Source organism: Felis catus, chromosome B3 (assembly GCF_018350175.1).
Source record: "Felis catus isolate Fca126 chromosome B3, F.catus_Fca126_mat1.0, whole genome shotgun sequence".
In the NCBI taxonomy this organism is placed as follows: domain Eukaryota; kingdom Metazoa; phylum Chordata; class Mammalia; order Carnivora; family Felidae; genus Felis; species Felis catus.
This window is the reverse complement of record NC_058373.1, coordinates 120,489,281-120,514,076: the sequence shown is the minus strand read 5'-3', so window position 1 is coordinate 120,514,076 and position 24,796 is coordinate 120,489,281. Positions and strand designations below refer to the sequence as shown.

Sequence of the window (24,796 nt, the reverse complement as noted above, 5' to 3'; positions counted from 1 at the left end):
CATATTCACAATATAAATATCTTGAGAAAGGACTTGTATCAGCGGTCCTTTATAGCACAGTAACAACAACAACAACAAAATCCTAAATTTAAAGTAGAAAAAAAAGACACACAAATAGCCAATAGCACATGAATGCTCCGGATCACTATTCATCAGAGAAAAGCAAATTAAAACCACAGAGATATACTACACACCCACTATAATACCTAAAATTAAAAACCCTGACAATACCAAGTGTTGACAAAGATGAACAGCAACCAGAACTCTCATACACTGCTGGTAAAATGTAAAATGGTACTATACCTTACGCCCTATCATATGACTCGACTCACCTATTCTACTCCTCGGTATTAACCTAAGAGAAATGAAATCACGTATTCACATACTACGTAAGTGTTCATAACAGCTTTCTTCATAACACTTCCAAACTGGACACGCCAATGTTCTACAACAGGTGAATGGATAAATACATTGTGGTACATTCACACAACAAATTAGTACGTAACAATAAGGAACGAACTACTACTTCACACAACATGGATAATTCTCAAAAACGTTATGCCAAACAAAGACTCCAGACACAGGAGTATATATATTGTATGATTCTACTCATAGAAGATTCTAGAAAAATGATAATGACATAAAGCAGATCGGTAGACATCTGTGGCTCAGGATAATGAGGGCAAATAACTGTAAAGGGGAATGAAGGGACTTCTGAAGGTTACAGAAACATTCTATATCTTGATTGTGGTGATGGCGGTGGTTAAATTGGTGTTATAATTGTCAAAACTTATCATCAAACCATACACTTAAAATAAATCCATTTTGATGTATGTTAACTAGATCTAAATGATGATTAAAAATAATATATTGTTTAGGCACAATATAGATGATAAAACAGTTTTTTTTCAAACCAAGGTAATGATGACTATAAAATTTTTTTACAAGTATGTGACCCTGGGTTAGGGGACTATTAGGAAGGAGGTGGGGGATTTTTTTTTTTCAAAAGGAGGAATAATGCACAGGTAGATTACATTAATGTTAATGCTTAGGTTGGATAATAGTCACACTACTATAAATAAATATGCAAAATAAGAAAGACCCACATGGAAAGCAATGACAACACTGTGTCACAATTAATCCAATGCTGTGGACCTGAGGCACCGATTTAAAAAAAAAAAAAAAAGGTAGTCACCTCACCCATATATTTCCCATGTCTCTGATGTAGGGAATATGCGAATAAATCCACCTCTCCGATCATTTTCTTCCTTCACTCTCCGTAAAACCTTGATCTACATAAAGAGAAAATAAAATGAGTACTGATTTTGGAAACCGTAATCCAAAAGATTACAGAGCAGAGAAAGAGGGTTATGACCCACAAATATGAAAGAAGCATGCAGGGAGAAATTAACTCCATATAAGATGGAATTTTCTGAGAACAAGTTTTCTGAGAATAAGTTCCTCCCATCTTGAATCTTTCTCCTTCCAATGTAAGACATGAGTTGGTCATAAACATATGAATCGCTTACTAATATTTATTGAACCCTGTGTTAACCCACAAAGGCCTGAAATAGAGTTATCTTTACCTCCTCCATTGACAGACCGAGCACAGAACCACCTAACTTCCCCGGAACCTTCTCTCGGGCTGAGCCCACAAGGTTTTTCATTTCCGCATCACTGGCAGAGAGGGGACGGGAACGCTATGGAGAAGGACAAACAGAAACAAAATGTTTTCCTCACCTTTCGTCATTTCCCTCTATTCAGTCCCTCAGCATCATGGTCTTTCCTAATATGGATAAGCTCAACTCCAAAGCCCATTTTCTGTAATTATTCTCTTAGCCTGAAACCCTGGGAAATAAATGAAAGCCAGTAGACTCAAAGGCAAGAAGAGAAAACAGAATAGAAGGAAAATGCTATGTGTTGAGAGGGAAACAAGCAGAAAAACAGGAGCTATGTCCACGTGATCTTCTAATCCAGTACTTACTCCTACTCTTGGTCTTAAAGTTCATCCAATATTTTTAAAGATATGGGAAAACATCTGAAAATAACCATGGAGGATTGAATGTGCATTAATTTTGGTAAATAACACTATTCTTTTCAGCAGTGGACAAGGAGAGTTAGGAGAAGTGAGATGTAAGACAGAAAACCAAGGAACAACTTATTATGTCACAGGTGAAAGTTGGTCCGTGGGATGTTTTAGAACTGGGGTGGGGGGGTGGGGAAAGGAAATACTGAGATGACAGTCACCAGTGACACAGAAAAGAACTATGACCAAAAGACACACTGCGACTGCTGGACTTCAAGAGACCTTGATCAAGGATGATTGCCTCGGGCACTTCAAGGAGGAAGCCAAATGCGCCATGCTCCTCACAGCCTTCTGAAGGATGATCACAAAGGTCATCTGAGAATGGAAGTTTTAAGTCATTTCGATGTTAGGCGAGCAGAAAAATATCAAGGTAACAAAGCAAGTCGGATGGTATGAAGCATGTCAACACACTATTATTGAAACCGAAAAAGTGACTGATAAAATAAGACAAGTACATCTGCCAAGTTCGGAGATTAGGAAATAATTCAAGAAACGTGGACACAAATTATCATTCTAGATTCCTAGAAGTGACTCTGACCAGAAAGAAGCAGTCCTATTGTGAAGGGCTTAGTTTTCTCTTTGGGTAGACTACCTATGGAAAGGCTTTTGGTAACTAACCTTTGACCTTCTCAACAATACTCACTGCTACAGACTAAAGGTTTGGGTCCTCCTACAAATTCATTTGTTGAAGACCTAACCCCTGATGTGATGGTATTTAAAAACAGGGCTTCTGGGAGGTAATTTGGATTACATGAGGTCAGGAGGGTGAAACCCTGGCCCGATGAGATTAATGCCCTTAAAAGAAGAGGCATCAGACAGCTCGTACTCTGTCTGCCCAAGCATGTTAAAAAGAGGCCACGTGAGCACAGAGTGACACGGCATTCATCTACAAGCTAAGAGTAGAGGCCTCAGAGTGAAACCTGCTTTGCTGGCTCTTTGGTCTTGGACTTCTCAGCCTCCAGAAGTGTGAGAAATAAATTTCTGTGGTTGAAATCACAAAGTCCATGGTACTTGGTTATGGCCACCCAAGCGGACTAATAGCACGCACCTGTACTATTATGAATAGTATATATATATGAATAGTATATATATAATATATCATGATATATGTATCATGAATCCTTTTACCTTTGACACAAGGGAGACCAATACATACTAATCTTCAAAGCTAGCACGGGAGTTATAAAAGATAGATTTTCTAATAGGTAACTCCACAATGACATAACTTTATGAAGAATAACCATGAAATCAGCAGATATAAACAGTATGTGAAGGCAGGGTCTTTTGCCTAAACAGCTTTTCCAGTGATATCTTCAGTACCCAGAATAGTACAGGCATGGAGTAGGAGATCAATAAGTATTTGTTGAACAAAGAAATAAATGTCCTGACACATAGATTAATCATGGTTAGAACTAAATTTTGCAGAGGATTCTGGGGAAAATTTTAATTCCCTTACAATCTCTGGGAATAAATTAAACAGTGTATGTTGGCATGAGAGGGGAGTCAACAGGAAAGTTTAAAGACTTAGGAAAGTAAACACATAAGTAAGTTAATCTTTTCAAAAATTTTTAAAGTATGAATGCTTACTTAGCATGTAAAGCCAAAATATTAACTGGATGCTTTAAGGACTCTTCTCATTTTATCATTGGCTAAAAATACTTATCGTTCACTAAAAATACTTTTTCACATGTGATGATGTGGCTCTGATCAGAAAGCCACTGGCAGTCAAGTGCCTTATCCAAGGTCAAGTTGCCTTATCACTCAGACTATTTAAGAGTACCTTAAGTTCTCTAAAATTATTGTAAGAGTGAGTACGGAGTAAGCACTCATTTAGATGACATAACAAGGGGCACCTGGGTGGCTCAGTCGGTTAAGCATCCGACATCAGCTCAGGGCATGATCTCGAGGTTCATGATTTCAAGCCCCACATCAGACTCTCTGCTGTCAGCGTGGAGCCTTCTTTGGATCCTCTATCCCCTTCTCTTTGCCCCTCCCCAGTTCATGTGCTCGTGCTCGCTTTCTCTCGAGCATAAATAAACATTTAAAAAAATGATATAGCCAAAAAAAAAAAGATTAAGCATTTTAGAATAATTTATTTAAAAGTGATAAACTGAAATATGTACTGAAGATTAATAATAAAAATATTTTAAGAAATAGTTATTAGCTGTCAGAATAGTTTTAAGAAATGCGTGGTTGTAGGGGCACCTAGGCGGCTCAGTTGGTTAAGCGCCTGACTCTTGATTTTGGCTCAGGTCATGATCTCACCATTCATGAGACTAAGCCCCACATCAGGCTCTGTTCTGACAGCATGGAGCCTGCTTGGGATTCTCTCTCTCTCTCTCTCTCTCTCTCTCTCTCTCTCTCTCTCTCCCTCTCCCTCTCCCTCTCTCTCTCTCTCTTTGCCCCTTCCACGCACACACGTGTACACGTGTCTTCTCTCTCTACCAAAATAAATAAATATTGAGAGACAGAGAGAGAGAGAGCACATGCACATGCGCAAGCAAGTGGGTGAGGGACAGAGAGGGGGACAGAGGATCCAAAGGGGGCTCTGCACTGACAGCAGCGAGCCTGATATGGGACTTGGACTCACAAACTGCTAGACCACGACCTGAGCCGAAGTCAGACACTCAACTGACTGAGTTACCCATGTGCTCCAACAAATAAACATTAAAAAGAAAAGAAATGCATGGTTTTATAAGAACATGGATCAAATCACTACTGAATAACATCTAATCAGCACCCTCAATTTTTAAAAAATTTTTTGCTTTTTGTCCTTGTTTTGTTTTTATTGCTCATTTCTTGTCTGTTTTTTTTTTTATGATTGTCTTTGTAAATTTTTAATTTTTATTTTTGATCTTCTTTTTCTTTTTTAGGAAATCAGGAAATTTAGGAAATTAGGAAATATTCCAAAATGGAATAATATTACTGCTTCCAGAGACTGAGATTATAATGATGTTGCAACCTTCCTCTACGAATCGAAACCTGCTCTGGGAAACAGTGCATTGGTGCTCCAAAATTCTCAATCTTCTCTCCCGGTCACTTTCAAAGAGTTGTCTCCCATACACATTCAGAAACACTCCTTTGCTCCCCAGAATCCACAGTTCCAACTCGATCTATTTGTGCATGTATGTGGGTTGTCTGAGGGAGGTGTGGAGGAATTCAGGAGATGCTCCTGGCTGGGGTCTTTGGAGGGTTGAAAACGGAAGGGGCTTAATGGTGTTTGTCAGATGCACGCTCTAGCTGTGAGCTCCCATAAGCTGATGGCTATTACTCTTTTATCGCCACAAATATCACCAGGCTACAAATAAAAAGGCCAACGCTACTCCAAGAGGACAACAATGTGGCTAGATACTCCTTTTATCTCTTTACCTATTTATTTCAAACTAAACTATTAACAAGCCTGAGAGGGAAAGAAATATGAAAAGTTGTAGCTACTGAAGTTTAAGTATCTCAAATACCTCTCTAAAATCCCCCAGGTCTCCTGTGTCTTCGGGGAAGATGCTGGAAAATATGAGACTAGAAAGTCAGAAGTATTTTTCCCATCTCAGCTTTTCAATAAATTTGAGATTAAAGAGAATTTTCTTTATCAGCATAGTATCTGTTGTACTGGTCTACAGAGACATGTGTTTACATAGGTACAACAGAGCATTAAAATCCCAGACCACTGGCTGAATTCTACCAGTATTTGTTAATGAAACAAACGATTAAGAAAGGTGACCTGAATTATAGACACAGGTGAGAGAAAAAGCAGAGAAAAAGAAGAAGAAAAGGTAACGAAGAGAAAAGAAAGACAGAAATGCTTCTGAATGCCAAGAAGACATACCTGGAGATTAAGAGCAAAGCAAAAAAAAAAGAAGAAAAGAAAAAAAAAAAAAGGAATCAGACTGACTTGCCAAAAACAAGAGCAAAACCCTCCAAATGCAAGCCCTTCTGTGGTTCTGACCTTGTACATATCAGCGCAGCTACATTCTCTAGGTGGTAGAATAAATCCACATGTTCCAGGGGATTGGCTGAACACACGAAGGAAATAAAGCTCTTCTGAATTTAGAGAGAACCAATGCCTCTGTCTAGATGACACAGGATTTTAACTACTGGGTATTCAGATGTTAAACTGCCAAACCACTGCCTAGGTAAGAATTCTGCCATGCAACATGCATCAAAGATGTAAAATTATCATTAGTACAACTTATGAATCAGAAACATACCCAGAGAAGAACCTTTACATGTCTAACCTTTATCGGGAGGGAAGAACTGAGAATGTGAAATCATGGAGACAAGGAACCACCTGTCTCCACTCTAAGTAGTAAAAAAACAGATGTTGAATCATAAAAAGGATTCCCGACCTAAAGTAAGCAGGCAAGTACCAGCAATGAGAAGGGCTGAACAAAACACAGGACATGAAAAGGGCCAGGTATCATAAAAGATACCATAATTGAGGAGCAAAAATAAAACCTGTCTGTCAGAGAACACATACAAAGAATAAAAATGTCCCAAAGCAGTTTTACAAACTTTGCAATTCTGTGTTAGAAACAAATGAACTAGAAATAGCTTGATTTACATGTGACACGTCTTGCCACCTAGGAAAGGTAAACTCAAGTTAAAAAGCAAAACGAATTAATGCTACCAAATGAAATAAAAGGAACAAAAAGGACCACATATGAATAAATCTGGGAGGGAAATAAACAAAAAATGGTTAATAGAGAAAGTTTAAGTGTAATTCATAACCAGAAGTATACTTTGAAATGAGGGGAGGGGAAAAAAAAACAGAAAGTAAGTAGACTTGTGTTACAGTCAAAAAGAGATATGCAACATCTGGAAATCTGGAATAAATATAAGTCAGCAGGTCTGAGAGACACGCATCTTGTTATTAAGGGAACTGGTTTAAAAAACAAAAAAACAAAAAACTTACCAAAACCACTTACAATTATGTTTGAAAAATCATGAAGAACTGAGGAGGTACCAGAGGATTAGAAAAAACAAATGAAGTACCAATCTTCAAAAATGTAAGAAGTGTGCTCCTGGTGATTACCACCTGGTAAGTCTAACTTGAATCCCTAGTAAAATAATGGAACAAACATTAAAAGAAAAAAAATCCATAAACATTTAGAGTTTAATGGGCTCATGAAGAGTAAGTACGGAAACTGCTTTATTTATTTTAAAATATGCTTTAAAATGTTTATTTTTTGGACAAAATTACAAAAACGGGGGAATATAGCAAGTATATTTAAATGTCTTTGGGTTTTACAAAAGCATTTGTACAAATTTCATAAAATTTTTATTTGAAGTTATACTTGTAATCTAGACTTAGTGTCATGGTATAATGAATAAAATACACCAACAAAAACTGCAAAGAGTTAAAAGATGTGATGTAGGACAAACAGTAGTGAATCAAATTAGGAAGTGATTTTCAGAATCCGTATTGACTAAGCATTCCTTAGAATCTTCACTGATGTCTGCGAGGATGGATAAACAAATAAATATAAAGTAATTTGCATTTGTGGATGACAGCAAATGTGAAAAGAATGGCTACAGAAAGAGTATCAAAGTAACACCAGATACTACCTATCAAATGGGTGAAAGGAAAATCAATAGACTCAAAAGTGTGAAGGGGTCTATGTGTCCAAGGTAAAGTATGTGTCCAGAACTATCCCAAATATTTTCCCAATGTTTTATCATTTCTTTCACGCCATACCTCCATGTATGTATTATGATCCTCATTTGACAGTCGTGGGCAGTAAGCCTCAGAGATGTAAGGGAACTTGCCCAAGGTCTAACAGCTAGTTGGTATGAACCGGAGTCTTTCCGACTCTAAAGTCCATGTCTTTTCCACAAAACCATGCCATCTGCCTTGGAACAGTGAAATGTAGTTTCTGGTGAATGGAAAATTTGAACCACAGGCATTCAAGGGAAGGAAGAAATGTAGAAAGAGACAATGGGTTAAAAAGGAATAGTCAGACAACAGGCAAAGAACGGTGACTTCGCAATCTGACAGCAACAGAAAAAGAAAACTTGACAAAGTGTACGTGGCCAGAGCAGGGAACTTGTGTTCGTTTTTCCCTTGGCTCTGTCAGAACTACTGTGGAGCTGAGAAGGCTTCATTAACAGAAAGACAGTGACAAAATAGAACACTGCAAAGAACGAGAAGAGTCCAAGATTTCAACATGTATAAGATAGGCTGAGTAAAGCTAGAGAGGCTTTGTGTCAGGCGAGCAGTGTTCAAACACACAATCCTGAGGGAAGAGGCCTCACTCGCTCGCTTGCTCGGACACAGGCTATTGCAACCTACAAGGGTTCAAGCAACCGAGCCAGACAGAAGAGAATTAAAATGGTGAAGGGAAATTAAGGTTAGAATAAACATACCAAAGACACTTCTTTGGAGTCAAATGCAGAAGATTATGAATTAAGCATTTTTCAAGTTCTCCTTAAATTGATTAGATATCCCTAAAAGGTATTGGAATGTAAACTCTTTGAAGTCAACAGCTTTGGAGACTTTTTGTTGTTGTTGTTTTTCTATTTGTTTGCCATGGAGAGCAGCTAACACACTCAGGTGGCTGCTAAACACAAGACACTAAACACTACCGAGTTTTAAATCCTACCAACTGAACACAAAACTCATACTGTGGAACCACAGTAACCAGTTACCAAACACTAGACAAGACAACCGTTAAGTCTTTTTGTCACTTCTTGGATTCATATAAACCATGGAAAGAAAGCGCTTTGTCAAAAGCAGTAGCTTATGCAAGTTACAGATTAAGCTCCCAAGCTGTCCAGAAACTGCATCAGAGAGGACAAAAGCCAAAATAAATACACTGGAGCTCTTTGCTGAAGGACTACTAGTTCCAAGTGGCACGCTTACGTAGGAAACATCGACAGCGCTCATTTCAAAACATCAAATAGCAGGAGCGGCCACCCCCACTGCTACCCAATCACTTCAAAAAGATGTGTAAAAGAAAAAAAAGATCTTCACAGAAGAAAATGAGAGCTAATCTCAAATATCGCTAACAAGGACAGTAAGAGAGCAAATACTATTATTCATTAAGAGTTGGAGGCACACTATTTTGTCTGTATTTTTAAAGGCAGCATCTCAGACACTAATTATGGCAGAGTTTCTAAGATTAATAAAACTGCAAATCACCACATAAAAGAAATAGGTACAATCAAATGCAGCCCAATACCCAATGTGAAAACGATTCTAATATTAAGCTACCAACAACGGTACATTTCATAAGACATCTGAAGAAAAGAAAGAGTGTTTGTGAACAATATTTCCTTTCCGGAATATTCTGTTCACCATTTAAACCTGACTGCCTCCATCACACCACAATCACTGTCAGGAAAAGAGGATTCATAAATTCCTGCAGCCTCTACTCTTGTATCCTATATCTGGAAAGACCTCTGTACGCTCATTAGCACTTAATTCTATCTTATTCAAGGTCAAAAAGCAGGTGCACAAAACACGTACTGTGAAAGCACAAAGCTAAAAGGCTTTCCGGTTGGGGACTGGAAATAAGAATCTGAATGAAGTCTCCAAATGATCCAGAACTTACCTGTTTGGCGTTTGAGGACTGAAACTGTGCAGACACTGGACGCTATAAAAGACAGAAAAACGGAATAAAGCCTCATCTTCTCCTAACGTACCTAGGTTTTCCAATTCCTACATCTATGATCTCACAAATGAGAAAACAATCTCTAAGCGGGAACCAAAGGCAAGAGCTCTACACTTCGTGCTTGTTAGACTAGAGCATTTATTGTATTTCCCACCACTTTCTCCTCTGGTGTATCCACTACAGTCTCATCTCTGCAGCACCGAGAGCACAATCCTACGGTCGCATCCTGAAGTTAACTACTCCACCTGATAAACTGGTTCCAGAGTACCTATAATGCACCTACGGTTTCTTCCCCCTTTAAATAAGCGTCCTGCAGGCTGCTTATGGATGAAGTCATGGCATGACCTACCAGTTAGGCAAATAGATTCTCTACGATTTGCAAAGAGTGGCCAATAGAAGCTGAGTGGCAAGCTAAGAAACGGGGTCAATTCATCCAAGACTGACATACAACTGTGCCTAGAGTAAAATCGGCAGAAACTCTGCAAGGCCGCACAGAAACATTCGCAATCCTTTACACAAGACTCGGTGGCTCTTGCCACTGATATGCCAGGAGACGGTCTGCAAAGGACACCTCCGTTAATCTTCTACTTTTTCTTATTAAACACCAAAGAAAACAATCTTCTACTTTTTCTTAATAAAAACTAAATGACATCTGTGATTTGTTGCCTGGAGCACCTGGGTGGCTCGCCTGGTTGAGCGTCCCACTTCGGCTCAGGTCATGAGCTTGCGGTCCGTGAGTTCGAGCCCCGCGTCGGGCTCTGTACTGACAGCTCAGAGCCTGGGGCCTGCTTTGGATTCTGTGTCTCCCTGTCTGCCCCTCCCTGCTCGCATTCTGTCTCTCTGTCTCTCTCTCAAAACTAAGCATTAAAAACAAAATTTTAAAACCTTGTTGCCTGGTTTCCCTTCTAATGCAAGTTGACACTACCCCTTGAAATTCAGTACGCCCTGTCCCACATCGCAACTCTGATACTAACAAGGGATAATCCTAGAGCAGATGGTCACAGGCAGGCAGCCCACAGACTGAATCCAACTCAAAGACATGCTATGTTTGGTCCACAAAGTGTTTCTTCTTTAATTGGACTATATTTTAAAATAAGATTTCTGATTCCTCTTGACAGCAGGAAGGTCTGACAACACGCGGCCCACACTCATGCATGGCAACGATCAGCTAGAGCACATCAGTAAGACAGCTGCCCCCTTTTCACCTGGGGCACACACTCCGGTCTACCGCTGTCATGCCCCTCTCAGCTGTATTGTACACCTGGCCCTCTTATTCATGTACGCGGTCTGCCTGCAGCCCCTATCGGCATTTGAGTGTGCAGACCTTGTTCTAATGAAAAGTTAGAGGTATGACTGTTTAGTAGGAGTGATGAGCTTGGCAAACACAAACAGCACTACTTGAAATGAGACCAGCAAGCGAAAGAAAAAAAGGAGAAAGAGGAGTGGGAGGAGAAGGGAGAAGAAAAGGGAGAAGTGGAGGAGAAATAAATGGGGGGGGGGGGGGCGGGGGGAGAAAAGAAGAGGGGAAGGGAGGGGGAAGAAGCAGCTATTTCTGCCTTCAAAGAGCTTACAATCTAGCAGAGGAGCACCGGACAATTTAAAAGCAACAAACTGATGAATGCCACACCATGCAATAGACAACAAGTAAATAATACTGAAATAAAAAACAGAGGTCTTGACTGAGTGGGATGGGTTTAATAAGAAGAAACAATCTCTAAGCTTCTTGGCAGGCAAGGTAATCAATCCAGATGGGAAGAGAGGAGGAAGGGAGACCTTTTAGATAAGAAGAAATGTTAAAGGCAAAGAACAGAAGTGGAAACTAGCCAGGTCTAGACAGGCAGCGATGGGTTCGATGACAGACAGAACGATGAGCTGATTGGCTTAACTGAAACACAAATGCAGAGGACACAAAGCCTGGAGCGATGCCCGATCAAGTGATGTTTTCAGACAGACAGGCACAGCGGATGGTAGGCATTTATCTCATTTAACCTCAATTAACACCTCACGATCACTGAGGCTCCTTTTGAAGAGAATCACTTGTAGAGAAGACGTTATTTCAATTGAGCATCTTCTTTACAAAGCTAGCCTGAAGATCAAAGAGAATGTAGCAGAATAATGACTAGGAATCTGTAGGCTCCCTCTCTGCGCCTTGTTTATGAGCCTATCAGTTGGATGAAAAAAGCAGGGGATTCTTAAAAAGAAAAAGAAAAAAGGAGAGATACTGAAAAAAGAAGGCGAAAGAAAAGAAGAACAAAAAGCAGAGAAGAAGTTGGTTTAAAAGCATATGCTATTAGCCACAGCTGAATCTAACAGCCTCCTGTCTGGAATGATTCCCAAATTTTCCTGCTCTTAAGTGACCTCATCCCCATAGTGCTTCGGCTCACTCGTTTACTTCAGCTACCACTTTCCAATAGGCCTTGACTGGGCTCCCTGCTGCTGAATTTGCTTACCTGAGGTTTCTGGAAAGGGTTTCGCCTGGAAGACTCAAAGGTGGGATAAATTGGCCGGGTTGATGCCCGCTGGGCAGGGTCCTGGCACACAAATCCTGAATGGGGAATGGGAAACATTAAAACCCGCCATTTTCCACGCAATTAGCAGGTTTAACTGCACCTTTTCTTTAGCTATACAAACTCAGTTGCACTGTCATAAATCCTCAGGAGGAACAGGCATGGCTCTCTCACACACACACTCCACTTGAACTCCAAACCACCGAAACTGGACAGGACAAGAATGGAAAATATGCAGATAAATCAACCTTCCTTGTTGGGGAGCTGAATCTGATTGAAAAAATAGATGTGGATTGCTGATGTGCTTCAGAGTAAAAGTGCAAACCACCATTTAAAAACACACAGTTGCTTATAAAAACAAATTATTTTAGAGCAGCTTCCTAGAGGGTGACTGGAAAATAATGTTGTTTTTATTGGGAGAATCCAGAAGCAAGTGAGGATTCCTGTCCTATTACAAGATCTACTTCTGGAACTGCCAAAGGTGGTCTATTGGCACCTTTCCAAAGTAGGCTTCTTAGATTATCTATGATAGGCTTAAGAAATTAGGTGTGAGCTCCTTTCACTTCCTAAAAAGAAGCAGATTCCCATCCAAGGAGTCTAGAGTAGCTAAGGTTTACTGCATTTGCTGGTACACCAAGTAACTAGTTCATTTCAGATATATTTTGTCAGGCCTTTTTAGAGCACTTCAAAAACAACAAACCCACAACATACCCACCTGACAGCCCATCTCCATTTCAAAGTTTTGACTTATCTACTCAAAAAGGGATTTCTTTCCCAGGCTGCCTTTAGTTCTAAGTACTAAAGAAGGGAGCATGTTGACACCAGCAGAGGCCATCTAATGGAAATATAGCCAGTCTCCTTTGTAACAAAGCTTCTTCAGTGAGTTGCACTCCCCCTGGCTCGGAGAAAAATAGACTTTCTCCAGACCTTTGCTTAATTCTCTTCCTTGGCCCATAATTCCTGTTCCCCAGGAATTAGGTCTCAGCCCTAGTTGTGGTTCAGCCTCAGGACAGGATGGAGCCAGGGGGAGCAGGAACATAGAAGCGCTTGCCTGAAAATATAATTTTTCAGTACAAAACATTCAGCATGGCTTAGGAACTGCCAGTCATTAACACCTAGGAGGCTTGACAAACATGGATGCTCTGGTTAACTTTTATGGGAGCCTTCAGAAAACGCTACTACTCACCTACAACAGTGAACATGTCTGAAATCATACTGGCTTTAATCTTTAGGTCCAGAGGTGCATCACTGATAGAACAGAGAAAGAAAGGGCAATCGATGTTATAGACGAACAGAATAGCTCCTCCTCATGGGCCCCAATATAGCAGAGTTTCCAAATGTCGATGAGAAGCAACACAATAAAGCACGTCAAATCCAGGGAAAAAAGAAAAAGAAGTCTGGGCAAAAATACTAGAAATAAAAGCCCACTGCTAACCTCATCCCCTGTAAAGCAGGTCCAGCAGCAAAGCTGGTTCTCTGACATGCAATCTTTTTATTTCAGCAGGTCTTGTGCAAATCAAATTGTGAACAAGTCAAGAATACTGCTTCATTATCACTGTGGATTTTAGAGATTTAGCCTTTTAATATGTTCTTTTATAAGTATGCCCATCATTCAAATTATTTTTTACTGCTGCAATAGTCAAATCACATTCACAAGCAAGAGAAGAAACTGGGGTAATCTTTGCACTTTTTTTTAAGCCTTCATTTTCTGTTCTAAATCAATCTTTTTAAGCTTGTAGGCTTGCAAACGAGGGCAGAAAAATACAAGTTATACCAAAATATCACCAGATGATGCAGCAGGAACCCACATGGAAACAGAAACAATATGAACTAAAAGCTGGAAGCCTCCCTGTGGCAGTGACTGCCACGCTGGCTTTGGTGTTGAGGTGTTCCTCCATGAACCGGATTACTTTGGCTGCTGGACCAATGCATCATTCTGGGGATCTCTAACATTGTATGATGCACCTTGCTGGGCAATCTGCAAAGAGGTGATTTAACATAAGAGGAGCCCAACATCTGAATCATCTGTAACATCTAGTTCTATACCTTACTATTGGGGTTAAGCCAAATTCCCACCCCATGAAGTAGTCAATCTGTCTTTATTTGATTACTTGGCATTTTGCCAACATCTTTCATCCTTAAAAATGCAGCCACTGGGTGGTCTCCAGCATAAATCTCTAGGGTTCTCTAGCTGTTTAGAGAAGCGTACAGCTGACAGAAACTCTGGCTACTGCTGCAGATACAAGCACAATCTTCTCTGGTTTTAAAAAATAGGTTTCTTTCCTTCTTTTAAACAATAGGTAGGTTACAAATATTGTAAGATTGTTTGAAGTTTTTTTGAGTCTAATCTTAGATGAATACCAGAACACAGATGATAAAAGGACCAAATATCATACCCACTACCCTAGACCCAGCTCTATACCTTTATAGTATATGCGGATTTGAGTCTGTGCAAACCTGTAGCAATAAAGGAAATATAATACCTCATGCATTTCTTTAGCCTTAGCAGAACACCTACAAAGTTTTAAAACAAGAGAGAGAGGGGGCGCCTGGGTGGCGCAGTCGGTTAAGCGTCCGACTTCAGCCAGGTCACGGTTTCGCGGTCCGTGAGTTCAAGCCCCGCGTCGGGCTCTGGGCTGATGGCTCGGAGCCTGGAGACTGTTTCCGATTCTGTGTCTCCCTCTCTCTCTGCCCCTCCCCCGTTCATGCTCTGTCTCTCTCTGTCCCAAAAATAAATAAAAACGTTGAAAAAAAAAATTTTTTTTTAATTAAAAATAAATAAATAAATAAATAAATAAATAAAAACAAGAGAGAGAGGGTGAGAGAGAGAGAACTGGAAATAAAAAGGTTCACAAGAAGCATCCGTTGGAAGCTCAAGAAGACAGTAAACATAGATCACAAATCGACTATAGTAAGATAGGGATTCATGTTGCCATCTGGACTTTAACCATGTGTCACAAATCCCTCAAATTTAGAAATTCTAGTCATTTCTATCTAATAACTAGGGTTAAAAAAAAAAATCTTGTGCCAAGAGAAATGACCAAAAAAAAAAAAAAAAAAGTATTTTAGTGTTACTCATTGAAGGTCTGTCCTTTTCTAGTTGATGGAACAGACTACTTACCAGGCCAAAGAAGGAGAGAGATTTACTTCCAACAACCATGGCTTCAGAGTAGAATCTATGAGCACATCAAAGCCATAGAGTTCTAGAAATACAACATAACACAATACATAAGATCATTTTCTATGTCACAACTGAATAAAGATCCTAGAAGACTGAATCCAATCAACCCCCACCAGACGCCTAGAAATTTGGTGAGTGTAAGTAATGAGTGGAAGTAGGAGCAGAGAATCTTTCAAGTCCCAGAGAAATTAATCAAGCTCTAGAGATGAGACAATGTTATAAAATTCCACTTTTTATCATCCACTCTATTGACATTCCTGAGCTCTACACAGAAAGTGACCTGACCTCTAAAAGTTAGCAAGCATGATTCTGCTGTGCTTATGGGTTAAAAAAAAAAAAAGTGTTGGGAGCAGGAATGTAACAAGTGCATCCAACATCAATGATACTTTAGGTTTGTTCTGGATTGTCCTCCTGTCATATTCTGAAAACAGAAAAATCTACTGAAGGACTCTCTCTAGGGCCCTTCCAATGCGTCTTCCTAAACCAAGATCTTGCTTTGGCAGCCTAGATTAAGAAGAAATCTGAGTGTAAAATACATTTATTCTTCCCCTCTCCTATGGTTTCAGTTTCCCTTTGAAGACAGAAAATACACTGGCTCAACATAGAAAGACAGAAGACTGTGACGAGCCACCCTGCGCCACTAATATTATTAAAAAGGGAGGGAGCCAGAGACCAAATTTCCATGGTTTCTGGTTCTTTACTGATTCTTTCCCTAACTCCTCAACTGTTGCAAAGAGCAAAGCAAGAACCTTTTCTCCCAGGATGCAGGGATAATATGACACTAACTATGGAAACTCAGCTAGCAGCCTTTACTACTACTATTATTATTATTATTATTATTATTATTATTAATGAGACCCTCTCCATAGTCCTCTTTGGTATACATATATGAAATATATCTGACTTTCAGAAGATCCACTCATTCTCGAACTTCCTACTCCGTGTCCCTCAAATAATCTACATCTTCCTTCCAAGAGAAAAGATGAGCTTCCTTTCAGTTCAGTCAGAGGTCACGGGCCACAGCTCACATCTACAGAACACATCCAGGTATCTTCCAGAAACTCATTTTGAAACAAACGTCTTTACTTCAAAAAGGATTCTCCCATTCCTCAATACTCTCAATAACATAGAAAAATAAATGTAAATTTCTAAAAAAAGACGGTGCCACAGATGGTCTTTTGAACACAGAAAATCTGCTATGGGACCAAGAATCCTAGAAGGGGAATCTGGAGACCTGGATCCTTCTCAGGACTCTACCATTTATTCACTGAGGAACTTGGAGAAGTCATTTCTCTGTCTGATATTTCTTTTGCATTGTTTCACCCCTCGGACCTTCTCTATTAATCACCATCTCTCAATACCTGTGTGCTCTATAAACCTATATCCAGAATCCCTATTTATGCAGTACAGATTCAGGTAGACATCATATTTGAATTTTTCTCTCGGGAAAAGTTGCCACGAAAAGTTGCCATTCTTCTGAATATTTTACCTAATCTTCAATCATCCCACAGAATATTCCCCTTTCAATCTGAAAAAAAGAGTCTTTTGTGATACAGCACTACATAAGGCACTGAAAAAGGAAGACTTAATTGCAAAATCCACAAGTCCATGTTAACATTACACAAGCGGTAGCACAGGATTCAACTATTTCATAAAATGCTAATATTATTAATAATAATGGCACGAGGAACAGGGTAAGAATGCCTGAAGCACATGTTGACCAGCTCTGCAGAATGAACCACAGATTTGCAGAATGAACCACGAATGAAGGAAAACTGAAATCCGAATGAGAATCAATGAGACCCGTTATTTAGACACCTTGCATTAAACAGCCAGCACATTGACTTAACTATTTCCTGAATTAAGAGGCAAATTCCAAGAATCCCAGCAGAAAGGCTGAGAACCAACATTCTGGAAAGTAAGAAAAAATAAAATGAAATAAGCCAAAGAGAGACAACACCCATTCACTGGGCATGCTAAATTTTTACCCAGGTGAATGAAACCCATCAGGGCTAAACAATCGCAAAATCAGTTTTGGATCTAACGGCACCTGTACACGCACGAGGCTTGGATCTACTCCCATTTCAAAGTGGGTGAATATGTGGTGGCATTACAACACAGTGCAGAGCCCAGCTCACCTGAGGAGCTGGAAGTGGGAGGGTGGTAAATGGAGTGAAAAGAGGGCATTTGTATCAGGTTGACCTCTTCCAATAATCAACTCAGTTTAAGAAAAATAATTTCGGTCTTTGGCAGGCTACAAAAGTCCTCATAATGACCCTTTTAACTTACGATCGGTCCTTTCTATGGACATGAAAGATTTTAAAAGGTAAGAAGTATGCTGTCCTGAGAATATTAAACTTCCCCTTTTAATACTGTGTGTTTTAGCAGCAGGGTCTAGAATTTCAAAAACTCAGTGTCCAGGGTGAGATACACCAAGTGTTCCTGTCACTAAAGGGTGCGGGCAAGCTAGGCTTTGCCCACTCTGAGAACTACGTTCTTTGTTCTTCTGTGTGGTCCCCATCATAACAGAAAAGCAAGTATTTTCAAAGGACTGGTGCTACCACCTCGATCAACAATGTTTCCTTAGGAAAATTTCCTTTCATGAGATGTATTTCCTTCAGCCCCCAGACAAATCCAAACAAACTTGAGAATTATATGCGTGACTAGTAAGAAGCAGCTTGACTTCATCACCACTTCACATTCGTGTCCTTATCTCCCCACTTCTTGAATGCAGCTTCCTGAAGAAGCAATCTACACTTAGCTGCCTTAACCTTCTTAACGCCTGTTCGTTCTCCAAGCCGTAAGAATTTGCTTTTGCTCCCGCTGTCTAAAGCAGTAACTGTTCTCACTGTGATCAACAAAGACCACCTTACTGCTAAGCCCAAACATCTGAAACTGTTGACCACCCCTTACTTATTGGAACTTTCTTCTCCCTTGGTTCCGCGACACTGCTCTCTTCTGATTCTCCTCCTCTTTTCACTCCTTCTCTTCTGCCCAGCTATTCACTGGCAGGTTTGCTCAGGGTGGCATCCTCAGGGCTCTTTCCTTCTCAATTCTACTTCTCTTCGATCTCATGTATTCTCATGGCTGCAATTAATATTATGATGATGACATTCAAATCTATATCTTTAGTCAAGTGTCTCCTGAATACCAAGTCCATAACTCCACAACTGCCTTCTACACAACTTCACTAGGATATCCCAGGAGCATTCAACACTCAACAAAATATAACTCGTTCTATTTCCCCAAACCTGTTTGGCTTCCCATTATTCTTCACAGTGGAAAATGGTGGCCTGTTCCACCAGTCTCCAAAGCTAGAAACACTCTCTTCACCACCTCCCAAAACCTACACACTACCAGACCTCTTCTCCATTTCTCTTTAATCCAGGCTTCTACATTCTCTTTTGAGATGTAACTTACATATAATGAAAGAGACAGATCTTAAGTGTACAACTTGATGAGGCTTGATAACTGGATACATCCACGTAATCCACACTCATATCGACCCACAGAGAACATTTCCATCATCCCAGAAAGATCCCTCATGCCCCTTCCTGGTAAATACCCTGCTTCCCCTCATCGTACCCCTGGATAATTACTATTCTTATTTCTTTCACCATAGATTCATTGTCCGTTCTAGAATGGCATATAAATGGGAGCATACGGTATATACTTTTTTGAGTCTGGCTTCTTTCAATCAGCATTTTTGAGGTTCATCCACCTATGACTGTTTCTTGTTTTAAAACAAGTTTGTGAAAATAAAATTATTGTATCACTTACATCCAACAAAATTCACCCTTTTAAATTATAGTTCGATGAGTTTTGACAAATGTATGTAGTCATGTAACCACCACCACAATTAAGATATGGAACAATTCTACCACAGACACGCCAGTGCCCCCCTTTCCAGCCAATTCTCACTCCCCATCCCCCCAGCGACCACTGATCTGATCTCTGCCTTTTCCAGAAAGTCAAATAAAGGAAATCATTCAGATGAACCTTTGAGAGCGGCTTCTTTCACTTAGAAGTGTGCTTTTGAGATTTATCTATGTTTTTACGTATCAACAGTGTAGTTCATTCCTTTTACTGCTGTGTAGGATCCTATGTTCTGGATATACCACAACTTGCTTATCCATTCAACAGTTCACAGACATTTGGGCCGCTTCCAATTTTTGGCGGCTATGAACAAAGGTGCTATAAACCTTCATATCCAGGTATCTGTGTGAACACATAACATTCTTTGTCTTGGGGAAACACCTACAAGTGGGACTGCTGGATCACGTGGTTAAGTGTACATTATCACCACAGACTTCTTACTTCCCATTCGTTTCCCTAGGACTAGTCTCTCCCCACTGCAGTCCATTCTCCACATGCCCGTCGGAATTTCTAAGACATAAATCTAATAGTCAGATAGAGATAGGCTGTGAACTGGCCCAACAACAGATACTTGACGTCAGGTGGTACTTGAAGGGTTTTAAATTCGTCACTTCTAGTCATGGTATACACTATTCCCTTTGTTGTTACTCTGTCATCCAAAGCTTTGGGTCAAATCACGATAAAAGTTAAGGAGAGTAATAACAATCTTACTGCCCTCCCGCTCAAAACACTCCAGTCGCTGCCTGCTGTCTCCAGGAGGAATTTACACGTCAGTCCTCTAGAACGGGGCTCCAATCTGCTTCCGTGACCTCAACTCCTGCCGCCCCAGCCTATGCAGGCTGCATCCAGTCACACTGAGCTTCTATTTCACAAACTGCCATATTCTGCCTTGGCACGACGCTGTGCATGTTGTATTCCTTCTGGTAGACATGGCTTTCCCTGGCTTCCCCTGGGCATTGCTGATAGCTCTTGTGTGTTCCTAGAGCACCTGAGTCACTCTACTGCCCGTACCGCTTTTGTGATCTCCTGCCTGTTCCTCCCCACCACCTGAGGGCAGGGCCATGTCTTACCCATCGTTATACTACAAGCAGCCTGCACCATAAAAGGCACCTAGGAAGCAATCAAGAAATACTAAAAGGCAGATAAAGAAAAGAGAAGAAGAAAGAGGGAAAAAAAAAGTACGTGAAAAGCATTTGACAATTAAATTTTTTATTTTTTATTTTTTTTAATTTTTAAAAATGTTTTCATTTATTTTTGAGACAGAAAGAGACGGAGCATGAGCAGGAGAAGGGCAGAGAGAGAGGGAGACACAGAATCGGAAGCAGGCTCCAGGCTCTGAGCTGTCAGCACAGAGCCCGACGCGGGGCTCGAACTCACGGACTGTGAGATCATGACCTGAGCTGAAGTCGGATGGTTAACCCACTGAGCCACCCAGGCGCCCCTATTTTTTTATTTAAATTCAGTTAGTTAACATACAGTGTAGTCTTGGCTTCAGGAGTAGAAATTTTTCAAAAAGACAAGTAATTTGTAGTTACTCCCCCAAAAAAACCCTGGCCACAAGACTTGAAATATTCATAATAAAGCTTACCAACCACAAGGACAATAAGAGACATTCCTATTAAGGTTTTTACATATTAAGACATATTAAGAAAAAACTTGATAAAAGGTGGTCTAGGAAGGGAGGAAGAAAAAAGATTTGATAGAGAAAATAATAACGCATCCAAGGGCTAACAGATGACTAAACATGGCACACCACTAATTGTGAAATCAATCCACTAACCCTCCCCAGAAATAAAGTCCCAGCTGGAGCCGTAATCCTGAGGCAGTGGAAAGTGCTGACATTAGCCAGTCCACACTGCCAGTCAAATGCTATTGTATAAAGGAAATTCTTTTTACCTTGGCTTTGGATTTGAGTTGCAAACCTAAGGAGGAAGTCTTTATCTGGGGTCCAGAAGGAGAATTTGGAAAAAAACAGATCAAGATCCCACAGGAAAATGAACTAAATAAAAGAAAAATCCCAGAGCCAATTTGTTAACTAGTCCAATAAATCAATAGGGTATCTGGCTACCATATGTAAAGGTAGATTTGAAAGGAGTATCTAGGATTCAGGACTGCTGATTAGAGCCGAAGAGTGCCTTTTGCAGGCCTGATCTGCTAGAAAGAATGATATCATTTTTCCTGAGATCTAGTTACAGGAGAGCAGAAGGAGAATCCAGGATATGGGGCATGCCAAAAGTGGCTGGGCTCATCAGAACTTGTCTTTATGTGAGTGGAGAAAGGGCCAAAGAGACCTGGATCCCAAACCTGGCTTGGCCATTTGTTAACTGCACAACCTAGCATAAATTATTTGACCTTTCCAGATCTTTTTTCCTTGCTATAAAACATGGGTAATAAATACCAACAAAACTCTGTTAACAGGGCTAAAGGGAATAACCAAGGAAAAGTGCTTAACAACCAGTAGGTACTTTCTCCCGAGTTACTTTCTACGGTAACTTCTCTTCCCACCTGAACAGGAGCATGGGCTAAACCAGAAAGTGAACTGCTTGCTGACTTTCACTACGATGTTGTTGGTGGTGGTCAAGTAGTTTACGTAACTGAGGAATGTATGCTGCCCACTTTCCTTCCTTCAACAAATATTTATGGACACCCACCCTTTGAGAATGTCGGCTTACCCTGCAAAATGGTCTAGAACAACAGCAGTGAAAAGCCAAACCAGCGCTCATTCAACAAAGAGGTGTACTGACCATGGACTGTCCTGAGCAAAGATGCTACCGGTCTCTGACCTAAACAAAGCCAGCCTTGCCAGCTCTACAAGTGGCACGGACAGCTGGCCCAGAGGATCCCAGGCTGGAGAGGGCCAGGGTCTTAGCCTGTCACTTCAGCCATCCTCACACACATAGATAAAACTGCCGTCAGCAGCAGCATCTGTAAAGGACAGCTAACATCCTGTTGCTCTGGGCTGTTTTTCTCCAACTGGTCAAAAAAGCTGTTCTCCTCGCCAGTTATGTCACAGTGCCAATTTCCTAAGCACGTTTAAAGGGTGGCTGTTTACGCATATATTTCACATGGTACCATATTTTTACAATCTTGAGGGCAGTAAAAATTAGATTGCCAGCAATCTATTTTATTGGGAGGGGCATCAAAAACTCTGTAAATCAAGAGTACAAGGAATGATCAAGGTGACCTGCCTGCCAACCATCTTGTGGGCCCCTGCCCTCCAGGCCAGGTCTCTTTCATGTGGGCTCTTCTACTCGTGAACCCTGGAACCAAGGGCAAGGCTCTTAGTTTCTCAGGCCCCGACTTCTTTATATGGACTAATTGTTCTCTGGGGTCCTTTCCAGATGTACAAATCTATGAGAAGGCATTACATGGCTAAGTTTCAAGTAGTTTATGAAGGTTACTAAGTCTACATTGAAATGACAATAATACAATGCAGGTGTGTGTGTGTGTGTGTGTGTGTGTGTGTGTGTATACATACATGTGTGTATATATATCATCCCATGTAAAATCTGGTTTGAGAGGAATAATTGCTTATAATCTATGCCTTACACAGAGCAGGGACTGAAAATAAGTTAAATGCATAAATAAACAAATGAATGGGAGTATTAGAAGTACCTAAAAGCACAGTTGGGCATCACAGGTGGTGGAGCAGGAAAGAATTCATGAGACAGAAACACTTAGATAGTACTGGAATGCTCCTGGCCAACATTCATAATGTGTAAGGGCGAAACAACTAAAAGACGGGGCGCCTGGGTGGCGCAGTCGGTTGAGCGTCCGACTTCAGCCAGGTCATGATCTCGCGGTCCATGAGTTCGAGCCCCGCATCGGGCTCTGGGCTGATGGCTCAGAGCCTGGAGCCTGTTTCCGATTCTGTGTCTCCCTCTCTCTCTGCCCCTCCCCTGTTCATGCTCTGTCTCTCTCTGTCCCAAAAATAAATAAACGTTGAAAAAAAATTAAAAAATAAATAAATAAATAAAAGAATATGGTGAACCCCACCACTGGACTACTGGCTTCCTCTAAAAGCACCAATGCTCTGTGTAAGCCAAATTCTTCTGGGAAGTTCTCAATTCCTGTTTACTCTAAAACAAATAAGAAAGAAAGAAAAAAAAACGAACAAAACAGTTTTATTCCTTGTAACTCAAATCCCAAGGGAAGTTAGTAGGAGTAAGTGGGAGCCAGAGAGACTCACACAAATATACGCACACATACAAAATCATACCTGATGGGGGGGAGGTTAACGAAGCACACAAAATCCCAGGGCCGACAGGAAGTGGAATTAGAACCACAAAAGCCAAGAAGACAGTCAACAACTTAAAAAACTCCAGATGCACTCACTTTATTAAAATGGAATAAAAGCAAAGAGGAGGAAAGGAGACCCACAGATGATGAAATGGACTTGGGGGTATTTCACTGAGTCAGGGAAAGTCACTGCTTATTTCATATTGGAATCTCTACTGCCATTAAGTTCCGGAAATTCTCAAAGAGAATTTGTTCAAAAAGAGCAAAGATTTTTATACCAAGAAATTAAGCTTCGTATAAGAGCCAAGTAGATGTGGAAAAGAAACCTTAGTTTTTTAATCCAATGAGGTTTTTGAAGTTGGAAGATATGTTCTATGCACCCCTTCTTCAAGCAGTTTATAATTAACGCTAAGAGCTCTAGGCCCTTACCAAACCAGATCTACTAAGAAGCTTACTATCAGGCCACCAAAAGGCAATTAAAGCAAGTACCAATGTTCAGTAAACATTTCTTGAACATCTCCTAAGAGCAAAAAACCACTATGCACAAGAGGAGCAGAAACTAGGGAGACGGTGCTGCTGTCTACAGGGAGCTTCCAGTCCAGGAGGGGAGACAGACACATAAATGGGTGCCAGATGACAATCAGGTACCACTGCAGATTATGCATGGGAAGCTGCGGGTGGAGGGGGCTAACTCAGACTGGAACACTTAGGAAAAACTTCACCACAGAAATGACACTTGACTTCATCTTGAAAAGATGGCGGTGATCTATTAAGTAAAGGAACACGAGGAAAAGACTCCAGATGCAGGATAAAGCAGGTGCAAAGGGCAGAGGCGAAGGGAAGGACCTGGCAGGTCCAGGGAGTCAGTGTAAGGTGTGGTTTGGCCACAAGAGGATGAGAGGGGAAGGGGAGACAGAGAGAGACTACTGACAATCGAGAAGTTAAGCTCGGAGACTACCAGGGAAGCACATGTGTAAACAAAACGTCACAATATGAGAGGAAAAGGACACAACAGAACAGCATGAGAGAGGAGGCACAACAGGGCATTTTGTTAAGCAAGGGTTCCTAGAAGAGACAATGTCAAGCTTAGTCTGAGAGTATGAACAGGAGTGTGCCAGGCAGACAGGACCGAAGCATTTATACCGAGGCACAAAGGCATGGAGTGCTCAGTGGTAGAGCTGGATTATAAGGTGTAAGAGGAGAAACTGAATTCTAGAAAATTCAGCTGTGGTCCGGTACTTAGAAGCCTGGAAGTCCTATCAAGTTTCTATTGACTAGTTAACCCTAAAGAGCCATGTAG

At 40.7% G+C, this 24,796-nt stretch overlaps 1 protein-coding gene across 20 annotated transcripts in view; it reads right to left on the bottom strand.

Annotated features, from left to right (window-relative positions):
• Positions 1-24,796, bottom strand: part of TTLL5 (tubulin tyrosine ligase like 5) — a 285,367-nt gene that overhangs the window by 201,108 nt on the left and 59,463 nt on the right. For 15 of the 20 annotated variants that reach the window (XM_045060268.1, XM_045060271.1, XM_045060262.1 and 12 more), the window contains 7 exons: positions 15,322-15,403; positions 13,387-13,448; positions 12,144-12,238; positions 9,634-9,675; positions 2,309-2,401; positions 1,587-1,700; positions 1,201-1,292 (listed from right to left, as the gene is read on the bottom strand). In XM_045060268.1, the coding sequence (XP_044916203.1) occupies positions 1,201-1,292; positions 1,587-1,700; positions 2,309-2,401; positions 9,634-9,675; positions 12,144-12,238; positions 13,387-13,448; positions 15,322-15,403 (580 nt within the window). The remainder of the gene's footprint in view (positions 1-1,200; positions 1,293-1,586; positions 1,701-2,308; positions 2,402-9,633; positions 9,676-12,143; positions 12,239-13,386; positions 13,449-15,321; positions 15,404-24,796) is intronic. The other 5 variants (XM_045060270.1, XM_045060274.1, XM_023255886.2 and 2 more) reach the window with 2 other exon arrangements.